A 15,403-nucleotide genomic window follows, 5' to 3' on the forward strand; every position below is an offset into this window, starting at 1 on the left:
TTCCAGAGAGTTGGATGACCCTCTGCAGCAGATTTTGAGGGTATGCGGGAGAAGGATCAGTCCTGTTGTGTAAGAACTCTGTGCGCACAGCATTGGACACAGCCGATCTCAGCAGCATGAAGCAAAGGTTTGTCTTTCAGGTTGTAGAAAGGATTAGTTTAGTGACTTGTCTTTGCATTGACTGATAAGGCAACAAAGACTGAAACTTGCCTGGCCAAAGTTATGGCAGCTAAGCACAGGTATTTCCAGGGCAGCAACTTGAGTGGAAATGGCCAATTGTTTGAGTGCTGAGGTCCTTTGGAAGATCTTGGTTGGGTTCCTGTGCAGCAGTTGTGAATGGAAATGTAAAATGCCAAAAACGCTTCAGCTGAGACAGGGAGATGTTCTTCCCCAAAACTCCAGCTTGGGCTGTCTAGCATCGAGGAGTATTTGAATGAAGATCTTCACTCATCCCAGCATGCAGAAAACAAAAACTTCTGATACTAAAGAGAAACCCACCTGCATGTATCTATATTGTTTGAGGTATGATTTCCATGTTGTGGGAAAACATTCACTACTTCGTTTAGAGGCTCTCCCATGTGGAGAAAGACTTGGTCAGGTTGAATGATTGAAGTACCTCCAGAATCACTTCAGTTTTCTTATCACCAGATTTGACATAGTATTCTAGATGGACAGTTGACAGTGAGAATGAATATAGGGGACTCTGGGCCCAGCTGCCTGCAGGTGCAACCCTAACACATGCCACATGCAATATTGCAAGAATCTGCTGACCTTGTTAATTTGGAGGTGAAAATTTAGGCATTGCAGCTTGGGTAATGCCCCACATCTTGACTGCCTAAGTCTATCCTTGAGGTGTGAATCCTGGTTGTGAAAAAACAAGTGTTGCCTTTCTGCAGCCTAACAGTGAACCAGTGAACCAGAAAATGCATGATTATGAAGCTTCAGGCCCAGCTACTCCTGAGTTACATAATCCTTAGGCTTTTAAGCAGATATGCTTGTAGCGTCATGCCAAGCTATACTCCCTGCCTTAGCTGAGTCTCCTTGCCAAAGCTAGCCTGGCCTTGCCTCTGCTTGCACTGGGTAGAGTAGGACTTGCATGCTATGGGGTCCCTAGGCCTTTAAAGCCAACATGACTGGACCAAGGATGCTTACTCATACCCATGGATATTAGTTTAAAGCTGTTTTGTCACCCTTCTCTGAAAAACTAGCGTATACTGATTGCTCCTGCATGTCTGCTATTTCTAACATTGTTCCCTCTTCGTTTGCAAGCCAGAAGTCTACTGAAGTCTCAAGATAGGAATGGTCAGGGTCGATAACTTTAGCATTACGGAGATTAAAAAAAAAAGACACTCAAGCACAGTATAGAAACAATATAGTCATTATTATATACAGATGATTCAAAGAGGAATACTGTCAGTCAATGGGCAATACATCTAGATTTCTTATTAAGAACAGCAGCCCAGTCATATAGGGCTACCAACATGAAAAAGTTAGCTTTCAAATGGCTTAATTATGGCCTTTTTCACATCTGGGTTTGTTCTAGGCTCGCTCGATCTTCCTCTTGAAGTTTCAGCCAACTCCAGTCCAGAGTCTGTAAACAAAACAAATGCTCATTTAGAAACCTCTCACATATAAGTGTGTGTTCTTTCCCTTCCACTTCCCAAAATATTTCTCTTCTAAAGTCTTTTATTCACTAGAATAAATCATGTTAAACCAGCTTTTGTGTGACCATAGCTAGTCTTTCACTACATTCACACCATACATTTTTTCCATTTTAAATCAGTCACAGCTTTCTCCAAAGAATGCTGGGAAATATAGTTTGAAGGGTGCTGACAGTTGTTAGAAAATCCCTTTTCCCCTCACAGACCTGCAATTCCCAGAGTTCTCTGGAAAGAGGGGTTGACTGTTAAACCACTCTGCCAATTGTAGCTCTGTGAGGAGAATCACGGGATGCTTCACAGACTATACCTCCCAGGATTCTTTGGGGGAAGCCATGACTGTTTAAAGTGGAATAAATGTAGGATGTGAATGTAACCTAAATGAGTTTGCTTTCCCTCTGCTTTTAGCTAAAAACAAGTTACTGATGCTGTTATTTCCCTCCTTTACTCCATCTCTTTACAAAAGAAGTAGAAAACCTTTTTGGCATAGTGGGCTAGAACTCCCCCCCCCTTGCTGGCCAACTTTGACAGGTGGGCAAGACCACCCACTTGTCAATCACAATGGCATCAAGTGACTGACATATGTGGTCCTGTATACCTGGCCAAAGTTGACTTGCAGGGAACATGCTGGTGAAGCAGGATTAAACCGTACCCCGTCCCATCAGCTGATGCCACCCAGTGACATCAAGTGAGGGACAGCCACCCATGGTTTTAGGTAAATGGCCTTGAGGGCCAAAGGTTCTCCACTCCTGCTTTACTACATAAAAGTAAAGCGACATTACCATAAAGCTGTGCTCTTGATCCTTCATTGTGTCAAGCATCACATGCTCTAGTTGACTGCAGAGACTCTGAGATTCCATCAGTAGCTCCTCACTAAAAAAGAAGTTAGAGAATTTTTTTCAAAGAGTATCACAATGACAAGAAAAGGTATAAAAGAAGCCCGTTTGCTCATCACTGCATACTTTTGTCAGGCTTAGCAGAGCTTCACATTTCCATTAGGGGTTTTGTGTGTTTTTAAAAAAGCAAATCATAGTTTTCTTTGCTGAATCTATGAGAATGGAAAAAGGTAACTAGTGATACAGTGCATGTTTTAAACATTTTTAAAAATGCATTACTTGCTTTGAGAAAAAGGCATGTATACTGTAATGGTGAGTAGAGGAACAAACTTGTTTGGCTTTCAGTACATGTGTCAGAAGCCAATAAAGTATCTCCTTGCTACACCATGCTCCTGTAGCTAGACATGCTACCAGTCACACATTATAGCATGCACACCTTTTTCTGTACATACCTTTTTTCTAACACAGTATTCATTATTAGTGTCAAGGTAGCCTGTGACCAAAAGGGCTGTGGAGTCGGTACGCCAAACCTTCAACTCCAACTCCTCTATTTTTCTACTGTCTGACTCTGACTCCACCCAAAATTGCTTCCAACTCTAAAGCCCTGGAAAGGGCTGTAAATGTCTTTTTAAATTGGAAGCTCTCATAGGAGCATTTTTATCGCTGCCTGAATATGCGCTGATCTTGGCATCACAGCATTGTCTTCATCTGGGTCCTGTGTCATACACTGACACACAAAAAGTTTTCCATCCTGAGTTATGGTGAAATGCTCAAATACAGCTGACTTCATGGGAAGCTTCTTTGACATTTTGAATTTATATTTTAAAAAATTTGTCAATCAAAATTTATTTTGAAGCCGGAGTCGGAACATTTCTACCGACTCAGACTCCAGCCAAAATTGCTTCCGACTCTGACTCCACAGCCCTGGTGACCAGTATTACCTATAGGTTACAGGGCACAGGCAACATGAAGATACAATGTGGAAAGCTTAAACACATTTGCAAGATGATATAGTCTACTCCTATGTTTCTTAACCCTCCATGCATCTTGAATTGTAGAGGTAGGGCTCCTCTCTTCCTGAAAACTGGCATTGGTTTTAAGAGTTAATAGTAAGGCATCCTAGTCAGATATTCAACTTCGTACTGCCACATGTTCTAATTCAAGTGAAGCAATTAAAGATGTGTATGGTTTAAGGCATTAACACAATATGTTTTTCTATGAACGGAAGCTGCTATGATGGTATTTAGGAGTGCTGGGTAGCCAACTGTTGCTTTTAAGCATTGGGAATGACTACAATTAGCTCCATTTTTCTTCTTCACCAAGATGGTTGATATATTTCCTGCACCGTGTAGTGTGAGACTATGTCCAGACTGTTCTGCTTGTACGTGCATCTAAATAAGCACTGTTATAAAACAAAATTAAACAAATGCCTAAAAGCAAAAATTGACAGGGCTGTATTTCCTCTTCCTGTACATTGACTTACACAGTTACCTTACAAAGATGTTAAGAGCTTTCAGCAATATAGCCACCTAACACAGGAACAACTTAAGCAGGAGATGCTACGAGACCAATTTGTTGTCTTAGTGTATCTTTTATTTTTCCAGTTTCTCAAAAGCAAAGGAAATTGTTCCAAGTACCACAGTGTATAATTGCAAATTACACTTGTTGCAATACTGTAGCTGGAAACATCACCCAGTTCAACTATCTAATTGCAGACAAGAGTACTATCAGTACAGAGGTAACCTATAACTATGACAGCAAACGATTGCTTGAAGCATTACCTTTTAATCCCAGGATCCAGTAAATTACTGTGGGAAGCTGGAACCTGCAGTGAGAGTTGACCAGGATTACTAAGGCGTGATATGTTTATGCTATCTGGGCTGCCACTGACAGGTCCACGTACCTTGCTCTGCAGGAGAGGAAGAACACAGATCAAACTTTCTACATGCAAAATGGAGAAAAACTATTTTTACTAGAAGGTATTGCTGCCATCCTCTTCCAAGAATCGGGAGGAGAGGAATGGTGATGCAGTCATATCAAAATGGATTCAGATTTTAAACAACTAATCAGTTGAGAAATCCTGGAGAACGGGAGAGGTGCCGGAGGATTGGAGACGGGCAAGCGTCGTCCCGCTCTTTAAAAAGGGTAAAAAAGAAGATCCGGGGAACTACAGGCCGGTCAGTCTGACTTCAATACCGGGAAAGATATTAGAACGGATAATTAAAGAGTCCATTGGCAGCTATCTAGATGACAATGCTGTGATTAGTAGGAGCCAGCATGGGTTTGTCAAGAAAAAATCCTGTCAAAATAATCTCATCTCTTTTTGATCGGGTCACTAGCCTAGTAGATGGTGGAAATGCTGTAGATGTCATCTATCTAGATTTCAGCAAAGCGTTTGACAAAGTCCCCCACGACCTTTTGATTAGCAAACTGGTCAAATGCGGACTACATGGAAATACTGTCAGGTGGATTCACAACTGGTTGGAAAACCGTACTCAAAGAGTGGTTGTCGGTGGCTGTGCTTCGGACTGGAAGGAGGTTTCAAGTGGAGTACCACTGGGGCCGATACTCTTCAACATTTTTATCAATGACTTAGATGATGGGGTGGAGGGAAGCCTTATGAAGTTTGCGGATGATACGAAACTGGGAGGGATAGCTAACACAATGGAAGACAGGAATAAAATCCAAAGGGACCTGGATAAACTAGAAAATTGGGCTGAAATTAATAAAATGACGTTCAATAAAGACAAATGCAGGATTCTGCATTTAGGCCACAAAAACAAAATGCACGGGTACAGGATGGGAAATACCCGGCTTAGCAGTAGTGCGTGTGAGAAGGACCTTGGAATTGTAGTGGATCGCAAGTTGAACATGACCCAGCAGGGTGATGCTGCGGCAAAAAAGGGAAACGCGGTTTTGGGCTGCATAAACAGAGCTATAGTTTCCAGGTCGAGGGAAGTAATAGTCCCACTATATTCTGCATTAGTCAGGCCTCATCTGGAATACTGCGTTCAGTTCTGGGCGCCTCATTTTAAGAAAGATATAGGCAAGTTACAGCGGGTTCAGAAGAGGGCGACGAGGATGATAGCCGGTATGGAGAGCAAGTCTTATGAGGAAAGGTTGAAGGAACTTGGCATGTTCAGTCTGGTGAAGAGAAGGCTGAGGGGTGACATGATTGCACTCTTTAAGTACCTGAAGGGCTGTCACATAGAGGTGGGTACAGATTTGTTCACTGCTGCCCCAGAGGGTAGGACTAGGTCTAATGGTTTTAAGTTGCAGGAGCGTAGATTCAGATTGGACATTAGAAGGAACTTCTTGACAGTAAGGGCAGTTTGGCAATGGAACGGACTGCCTAGGGAGGTGGTGGGATCCCCTTCGCTGGATGTCTTCAAGCAGAGGCTGGACAGCTATCTGCGGGAGATGCTCTAGCTGTGGATTTCCTGCTGTGAGCAGGGGATTGGACTGGATGGCCTACAAGGCCCCTTCCAACTCTATGATTCTATGATTCTAATAAAAGTGATTTTCAAACTGCCGCAGGGAACCCCAAATTTCCTCAAAGAGAAGATCAGTAATATTAAACACACTACCCTGAAAGCTTCCTACCAAGTTTATCCTGCAGTGTGCAGCAACAGGAGAGCCTTGGGCATGTTCTAGGGTGCACACTCAGTTCATGTGAGACCCAATATGCCCAGCCAGGTAGTGCACTCCCCAGAATTTGTGCATTATACAGGGGTTTCTCAACAGACAAAAAGGGAAAGGGTTCCCAGAAGGTACACATTTTGAGAATTAGGAGGGAGCCATGGACACAGTGAATACTACTTGATCTCTGCCAAATGGAGAAGGATTTGATGTCCCTAACAGGAAAAATATCTTAAACTTTACTCACACAGGCAATTTTCAGCAGGTTCCACAGTTCTTTCTGCCGTTTATCCTGAAGCTCGACAACCATTTTCTCATCTTCATTCATCAGGCTCATTACCTCATCCACTTTAGGAAATAACTCAAGTGCCTTTTGCTTGCAGACAACTGTTTTACTGTAAAGAATGATAGCCTTCTAATCAGCAGCTGTACCAGCATGAAGCAGAGTGGGTGGGACAGAAAACTATTGTGTTGAAGAGTTCACTAGTGTTGGAGAGGTATGGGATGATGGCACTGTTACTGTAAGAGGCAAAAAGGCAGTCCAGAAGTATTCCCCTCATTCCAACTTTATTCCAAGTAATCAGCACAACTTCATTACAGTGGGTTTTTAGGAGTCCTACCTGAGCTGAGCATAGAGGAGGCCGACTTTCTTTTCAAAGGTCTGGATTGCCTGCAGGAGAAGTCGTGCTACTTCTTGGCTGTCTCCGCTAGTCCTTTGGTCTAGAGAGAAAGTATGCAGAATCAAGTGATGTGTTGGGCAGGAGAGAGAGAACACATAAAAGATAAGAAACGAAATGGCCCTCATATCTGGTATTGCTGTGACTGTTAGGATATTTGAGGTTTGGCAATGGGCAAAGGAGTCAAGACCCTTGAGATGCATCAGCAAGATCACATCTATTCCAGTATAAATTAATACCACTCTCTAGGGTTTGCCATCACTGCCACTAATGAAGATTAGAACCACCATTCTATATTTGGGGGGGCATTTTCCAATATTAGTAAAATTTAGAGCCAGTTGATAACAGCTATTTTAGCAGAGTGAAATGAGGCTTCCTGTGAAAGCTGAGGATGCAGCAATGAAGTTGCCAGATTGCAGTTCACCACTCTAAGCATCCCTCACTAAGTCAACAAAAAAGAGGCTAAAGTGTGTTAAGGGATAACTATTCCACATTAGTGATGTTCTATTCTGTGTTGGTAAGATACAAGTCTGGAAGGGGGTATGTTGATGCTGAGTGAAGAGCTGGGTTTGTAAATGTGCTGGAAAGGAGCCCAATGATGGGGAAATGGTGGGATGAGGAAGCAATGCTGGCATCTTGTCTTGCAGCAGTTCCTCTTCTCCTATGCCCAGCTGTAATCTCCTTTGGAACAGCACGCTGCAGCAAGATTCTGATGCTACAAAGGCTTTTACCTCTTGGCTTTTCCCTCAGTCTCTGGTACAAGTCCTTCGCTTGTCCCTCTCTATAAAAGAAACACAATAGCCATCAGAAGAATACACATCTGAAAAATAGTCTCCTGGAGCCAAGAAAACTCAATTAGACTAAATATGGAGTTGGGTTGGATGGGTTTAATTCTACACATGAGAAGTAGAAGAAAATTTTTGAAAGAAAGTATAAAGCAATTGCTATAATCAACTGTCAGTAGACCAGTAACTTACAGTCAAATAGACCGACCTTTTGACTCTATCCTAAAGTCAGTTTTTCTTATCAGTCCACCAACATATTTCCCTGTCTTTTGCCCTAAGGCTGTGAAACTAAGACCATTTGAGAAGAGAGAAAGGGGAAAGAGATTGATCATCATTTTTCATTATTAACCAAACTTTGTATCCTGTGTTTCTGCAAAATATTCAAAGCTTCTTGCAACATAAGAGGCAGACCAATGGACAACGTGGCTCAAGACCTTCTGTATGGCCTTGGGTAAATCAGCCTCAATTATCCTGTAAAGGAGGTATACTAAGTGATCTACTTCACTGAGCAAACACATTACAAACTAGAAAGCACTTTTAATTTGCAATGATAAATGTAATTATCTCCCCAATAGCAGAGATAGGGGTGACAAACTGGATCTGGTTGGTGGGATAGATCTTCACCACCCCTCACAGGTCAAGTTTGACAGGTGCGTGGAACTGCCCACCTCTGGCCTTTTTTGGCTGCAAGGGTCTTCAGAAACCTCTTTCGAAAGGCTATCTTCCTCAGAGTTTTGCATAGGGCTTTGTAGGCAATGCCAATCAGCTGACTGATAGTGCCTGAAACCCCCTTTCAGCTGACCCTGATTGTTTTTCCTGTTCCACACCTGACATATATATGACATCACGTGTAGGGCAGGTGGGCATGGCTTGGCTGAATTGGTCTCACAGGCCAAATGGGGAGGTCTGGTGGGCCTGATTAGGCCCATGGGCCAGAGGTTCCCCACCCCTGCCCTACAGCTTGCCATCCTCCCCCTTAATTACATTCCATCTGGCCACAGCTAATTGCTTTACTTAAATTTCTAACCTGCTATTTATTGTTCACACAATCCCAGAGTGAGAAACAAAAACAAAAAATATTAAAATAACATTTCATTTAATAACAGCTTTAAAAAAACTTAAGCCGCCTTGATGCACTTGTATGAAAGTGGTGCTTATAAATACTTTAATAAACAAATAAAATAAATAAAAATAAAAACACAAAATACTAACACTACAACTACAGCAGCCAGATAAGGGAGCCTTTCTTCTGACATCACTTTCCCCCCACAAACTGCCTCTCCCTCGCTCTTCCCTACTGCTCGTCTCCTATTGGCAATGGCACTCTTTCAGTATGGAGATGAGGGGTGGGGTGTGTGAAGTGGAGAATTGTGCAACAACTAAAGTTCTGTGCCATATTATTTTGCAGCACTACAGCTTCTCAGTAGAATGAATACAGGTCTATTGTTCATTTGCCAATTTAGATTTAATCCCAAGGACATGTGACAGCTGTTTTTAAATTTTAATTGTTTTATATACTGTTTTATCTTGCACGTCACCCAGAGTGGCTGGACAACCAGCCAGATGGGCGACTAACAAATTTAATAATAAATAAATAAAAATAATTAATAATTATACATGAGCAAGACCCATAAGATTCTTGATCTACCATACAAATTTTCTTAGCAGCACAATATTTATACAATAGCATTGGAAATAAAATTCGGTTCAGTTATTCATTTCTTAGAATCAAGTGGTAAACCTTTTGCTGAATGTCACCTTTTTGAGCTGGGGGAGGTATAACTTGTATGTTTGCTCCCTTTGCAAGTTCATAACTAGAAAGACATTGCAAGACTAGAAATGTCTTGCTCCTTACATGTTTTTTTTTCCCTAGGTGTACAGTTATTACTCATTTGGAGCCTGGAAAGGCTCTGCTGAGTGTGGGTTGTATCCATCTAACCTCAGAGTAAACCCATTTAAATTAACAGGCTTAAAATTTGCCATGTCTATCAATTTCAGTGGATCTACTCTGCGTAGGACTAGCACTGGATATAACCCTATATAAAATACCTTTTAGGGCCTTTAATATGCAGGCAGGGAGACAGATTAGTCTAGGATTCCCTAAACCATTGCACTCCATATGCTTTGGATTACAGCTCACATTAGCCTTTTCACAGAATCATAGAATAGTGGAGTTGGAAGGGGCCTACAAGGCCATCGAGTCCAACCCCCTGCCTTGCTAGCCTATGTGTCAGGGATGGCTAAACCTTATTTGACCCAACGGTCACAATCCCCCTTGGCCAACCCTTTGAGGACTGCCTCCCAGCAATGGGTGTGGCTACCGCACACTCTTGCACACATGGGGCACACAGCTCCTCCGTCAGCTGATCCATGCAGATCAGCTGAGGAGGAGGAAGGTTATCACCCCCCTGCTCATCAATCAAATGACTGATCTGATGACCAGGAAAGGAGTGATTTGCAAACCACACCCACCAGGTTGTTGGGCTGAGGGGAGAGGTTTAAACTTTGCCAGCATGATATCTACCTTAATTGTTTTCTTTTTTTGCCACCACTATCAAAAATTGAGGATGCCTTGGGGGTGTAAACATTTGCTTGTGGGTCTGAATCAGTTCCCCAGGCTACCCCCTGTTATAACAGCAACCTAGATAAAGATAAGCACACAAAGAAAAAAAATAAAATCAATTGACTTTAAATACATATTTAAGTGTTTTCTCACTGGTTGCTGTAAGGTGTGCCTAACTTTCCATGACTTTTATGTTGTCTTTTGACGCCAGGCAACCCAAATAAAAGCTGACATGTTTGATGTGTTACACATACCTACCCTTCTTGCCAGGGTACATGATTATCAACACACTGGCAAAGGAAGTGATTTTCTGCTGCACCTGGATGATGGATACTGGAGAGAACAGTACCTTTAGGTAAAGGCTAAAACAAGAGAAGGCATAAAAAGCAACTACTTACAGGGCATCCAAAGAGCTCCCTTGTTTTGGGCCCTGTGGGATTCTCTGCAGGTCCACAATATCTGTCTGCAGCGCCATTGTCTTCTTCACCAGCTGCTCAACTTCCTCCTCCTTAGAGAGGCAGAGGAGGGGCCAAGGAAGCAACAGCAGATCAGGAGTTGTTTAGCCATGTGATAAGACATTCCCAGCAGCTTAGGCTGCAGGTAACCCAGCTCTTTTCAGCCAGTCTTAAAACATTCCCAGGTTGGCAATGAGAAGATGGCCTCATGCCCTAGAAGGCTGGAGGAACTACTAACACCAGGCAACTGTGTTCTGACCCCTCTGGTTGCTGCTATCAACTCAATTGCTCAAAAGTCACAGTCTCAGCTGATGTCACAGGGGTTTTTGGTCTTGAGCTCTACTGCTGAATGCCCAGTGACCAGCTTTTGCCAACCTGGTGCCCTCCAGATGCTTTGGGACTACAGCTCACATCAGCTCTGACCAGCACAGCCATACTGGATGGGGCTGATAGAAGTTGTAGTCCAATACATCTGGAGGGCACCAGGTTGGCAAAGGCTGACTAAGATTAAGGGGCAACCAAATGATCTTGAATTTCAAAGCCCGCAAACCAGCCAATTAAAATTAAAAACCATGTTTTGTTAACACATCATAAGCTTTTGAATGACACACTGGAGGGTATAAATCAGCCAAGCACTTTCAGAGCCTTTTGAGGGACACTTGCTGGTTACAGACAGACAATGGTGTTGGTATAACCAGGTGCCTATCAGCCAAGAACCCTCACTTCGAAATCTATCTCACCTCCTTATATTCCTCTAGGAGAAGCAGAACAAATGGTGACAAAAGGGTCTTTTGTCCCCCCCGCATCCATTATGGAACGCTCTCTTTAAGGAGGCTCACCTGGCACATTAACATTTTGAATGTTGTTTAATGCTTTTATTTAATGTCTTTATTGTTCTTAACTAAATAATTTTTTTTAGGCTGATCACTTTTAATGGAGACTAATTATTATTTATTTAACTTATTTAAATTAGTTGCTCACTTCAAAAGAGTTCTAAACGACTTAGAAAAAATTAATAGCCAAAGGCACAGCATAAACACAAAAAGAATACATTACAATAAAACCTTCATTAGGACCCATAAACAATGTAAAACTTCAGCAGCATAATTTATGCTGTCGGGAGAGACTTTGGTTATTCTGGTGATTATTTTAAGTGTCTTGACTGACTGCCATTTTTTTTATTTCTCACATTTAATTATCAAAGTGTATTTGTTGTTTTCATAGTTAAGTCACCTTGAGGCTTTGGTGAAGGAGATGAATAAACAACAGTCTTACTAAGTGGCCTTAGGTAAAGCCCTCTTTCAGCCTCAGCTCCCCATCTGCAATATGGGATGCAGTATAATAATAGCCTACCTCACAAGTTATGATTACTGAGACAATGTATCTGAAATGTTTTGAATACTTAAAAGGAGGGGTGGGCAGACATCAGGCTTGGGGATCTACTTTGTGTTTTTATCTAGAGCAGCCTTTCCCAACCAGTGTGCCTCCAGATGTTGTTGGACCACAACTCCCGTCTGCCTCAGCCAGCATTGCCAATGGCTGAGGCTGATGGGAGTTGTGGTCCAACAACATCTGGAGGCACACTGGTTGGGAAAGGCTGATCTAGAGCATCAAGATCCATCAACCAGAACCTGGTACAAAAGACACACAAAGGAAAGAATTCTGAGTCTAGGAATTTGTTTGTGTTCCAGAACTGGATGGAGCTCACAGTCCTTTCACACAAAAATCTTGCACTACCTCAGTCTTTTTTCATTTCAGCAGTATAATGTAGGGAAGAGTCATTTTGTTGCTGCCATTGTTAAACAATTCAGAGTCAGAAATACTTGCTGATCTACTGCAAATCACTGAGATCTGCCAGTAGATCTAGCTTCTGCCCACCCCTGCTCGACACAATAAATGTTTATTGTTACTGGCTCTTTTTGTGCTCTCTCCCCACCCCCATTATTACACAACTCTAGCTGTTAAAATTCAGCCAATGTCCTACCCCTCACCCCAAGCTGTGAAGGAAATGAGCTTAAATAGCTGTTAATTCCTTGTCCACTAATATGCAGCCTCCAATACTGCACGCAGGAAGTGCTTCCATCTCCCCTACCCAGAAATTGTTTCCACCCACCTTACCTACTTACAGGTTATGGCTTGGTAACTCTAGCCAGTCTATAAAAAGGAGCAGGGGGGGAAACACTCAATCAAACAAAAAAAAGTGTTGAAAAGTTAAAACATACCCGCCCATAGAGCTCTACTGTCTGCTCCATTTCCTTCCATGCAAGCAGCAGTTTCTCAGAAGCTGTAAAACAAATAGAGCACTGGTTTTCAAACTTTATAAAGCTAAGTGGCTCTTCCTAAATCAGGAAAACTGTCCATCTGAGCCTTCTCAGGGGGTCACAATAAACCTTAGATGCTGGGGCAGGTGAAATTCAAGTCTGATGAGAAAATTTAGGATAGAGTGGACTCAGGGCACTACATCACAGGGCAACTAATTTTTTAACAGGAGCCATATTCTGAACTGAGCAAGGGCTGAAGGGCCTTTGTTGCTGTACACACTGGGAAGGCGGTGGTTAGAGAGCTCTTGCCAGTCTTGGAGAGTACAAGGGGTGATATATATAATAAAGGTGGGAAGTTTAGAATTGTAGGCTGTCCTAGAGGCTCGGGAAGCCCCTGAGCCACCACAGACAAAAGAAAAGCTTGTGAAAAATAGGGAGCTGTCCAACTGGATGCAGATTCTCAACATATGATGAAAGTGAGGTGGGATACACAGGGTACAACTGGTGGCATTGCATGGAATGTGAAGGAATGGAGAGAAACCTCTTTTCTTAACCAATGCCAAGCTATGTGATATGTAGACAAGAAGATAAATGTAATTTATTAAGCACATAGAGTGAATAAACAGTATTCAAATTCTGTTGTAGGTTTGAATTCTCTCTCATGCCAAGAATTCCCTGTATAAACAAACCCTAGGAAGGATTCTGGCCTAGTCTTTTTCCCAGACAAGTTTTCTCTGTGCCGAGAGTCTTTGGCATGCAGAGGGATTCAGACTTACAAGCCTTTCTTTGCAGTGTCAAGTGGTCTAGTCCAGGAAGAATTGCAGCATGCAATGATACTGTAGACAATGTAACCCAGGATCAAGGCAAAGAAAAATAGGGAAGAGGTCACCAGCCTGTCCTAGCAACTGCTTTTGTCTCTTTCGCCTCATTAGAGACAGCAAAACTCACTGATTCCAAATTCAGTTTGCTCGTTGTACTTCTCCAAGTCAATCTGGATGCTGGCTTTGAAGAAGTCCAGCTTTGCCTTCAGCTGTTGTGACAGGGAGGCCATAGTGTTCTTCATCTTGGAAAGGGTGCTGTTGTGGCGTAACAGGTTCCTCCTATGAAGCCAAGGAAAGAGAGAGAGAGAGACAGAGCGAGAGAGACAGAGACAGAGAGTCACCCTATGAAGAGTTCCAGCTGACTAAACCCTGTATCCCTGTTCTCCCACACTTGGGCTCCACAGCCATCATCACCACCCAGCATCAGCCCAACAAACGTGACCCAACCCTTTCAACCAGTAGTTCTTTCAGTCTCACAGATACTATTATTTGTTTAGTAAATTTATATAACCACCATCTGTAAATATTTCCTGGTGTCTTACACACAAACCAACACTACCAATGCAGTACGTAATAATTTAAACAAACAGAAAGCATGAAAAAACAAGCACGAAACAACAACAGAGACAGCATAAACAGTTGAGACCAGATTAAACTACCCAAGACCACAATAGCCCAAGGTTACTTTAAAAGCACAATTGAAAAGACCAAGGAGAAGGTGCCAAGCAAGCCTCTTGTGGGAGACTATTCCATATAGACTGTATTCAGAACAGCATGCATTCAGCCCATAAATGTTGTTATCAAAGACAGAATTTAGATACTTGAGAATTTTTGTTTCCTTCTTGTCGTCCCCCCCTTTTTTTTTCTTTAAAGCAAGGCTTCAGTGTGAGCAGGACAAGATGGAAAGTCATTCTGAAATTTCAGAAGGCAGCTGAGCAGGACAGAGTTCCAGGCATGGACCCACATTCCCCCCTCCTTCAGGCTAGCATAAATAAAATCAACTGGGCAAATAAATATAATGCAAATTTGTCTAAATGTTCAGTGTTTCAGAACTATAGTTTCTCTAGGCACAGAACTGGGAATACGTTCTTTTGTACAGAGTTCACATAGGTTGCCTGTGAAATAAAATAACAAATAAAAAACAGCTTACAAAGGCCTTAGCTAGGTTGACATAAATTTTTACAGCCCTCCCTTCCACAAAGAGCTGCATCATATCACATACATGGCTGCCCGCTGACCATGCTGAAGCTGGTTAAAGTCCTCATTCAGACTTCGGATAGTATGCCAGACTTGCCCCCATACTTTGCGGAGCTGGAGGAAGGTGAGGTTCTTCTTTGGATCCTGAACTGCAGGAGAAAGAGGAGCAGGATCAACAAGGAAGCTGGACAGAAATGGAAACGCCACTCCCCCCACCCCACTTAGGGTCTGTGATGCTTAACACAGGCTCCTTCGGGAGGAAGGGAGGGATATAAATTCAGGAAGAAATAATATAATAATAATGTCCTGGTTTCTACTTAATTAGAATTAGTGACTCTGGACTTTTTCAGGTTATACAAGGACTCAGCAGGACACTAGCATGGTCTCTAAATTAGTTGGATGCTACATAAAGCTTTTTCAAGTCAAATCAAATCCGTTTCAAGTCAAATTCTGTTTCCTGACTCCTAAGTGAGTAGAGCAGAGGGAGCTGTCTCAGTTGGTCCACAGCGCA

The 15,403-nt window shown here is 42.5% G+C and overlaps 1 protein-coding gene across 2 annotated transcripts in view; it reads right to left on the reverse strand.

The window, feature by feature from the left end:
- Positions 1–1,362: 1,362 nt before the first annotated feature.
- The window catches only part of IKBKB (inhibitor of nuclear factor kappa B kinase subunit beta), a 44,958-nt gene continuing 30,917 nt past the window's right edge, over positions 1,363–15,403 (reverse strand). The window contains exons 12-21 of one of the 2 annotated variants that reach the window (XM_061592394.1): positions 14,918–15,041; positions 13,823–13,974; positions 12,836–12,897; positions 10,557–10,666; positions 7,542–7,591; positions 6,754–6,853; positions 6,381–6,528; positions 4,276–4,319; positions 2,441–2,531; positions 1,363–1,591 (exon numbers count right to left, since the gene is read on the reverse strand). In XM_061592394.1, coding sequence (XP_061448378.1) covers positions 1,523–1,591; positions 2,441–2,531; positions 4,276–4,319; positions 6,381–6,528; positions 6,754–6,853; positions 7,542–7,591; positions 10,557–10,666; positions 12,836–12,897; positions 13,823–13,974; positions 14,918–15,041 — 950 coding nt within the window. In that variant the 3' untranslated portion in view covers positions 1,363–1,522. Of the gene's footprint in view, positions 1,592–2,440; positions 2,532–4,275; positions 4,404–6,380; positions 6,529–6,753; positions 6,854–7,541; positions 7,592–10,556; positions 10,667–12,835; positions 12,898–13,822; positions 13,975–14,917; positions 15,042–15,403 lie in introns of both variants that reach the window. The other variant, XM_061592393.1, reaches the window with a different exon arrangement.

Source organism: Rhineura floridana, chromosome 12, assembly GCF_030035675.1.
Source record: "Rhineura floridana isolate rRhiFlo1 chromosome 12, rRhiFlo1.hap2, whole genome shotgun sequence".
Classification (NCBI taxonomy): domain Eukaryota; kingdom Metazoa; phylum Chordata; class Lepidosauria; order Squamata; family Rhineuridae; genus Rhineura; species Rhineura floridana.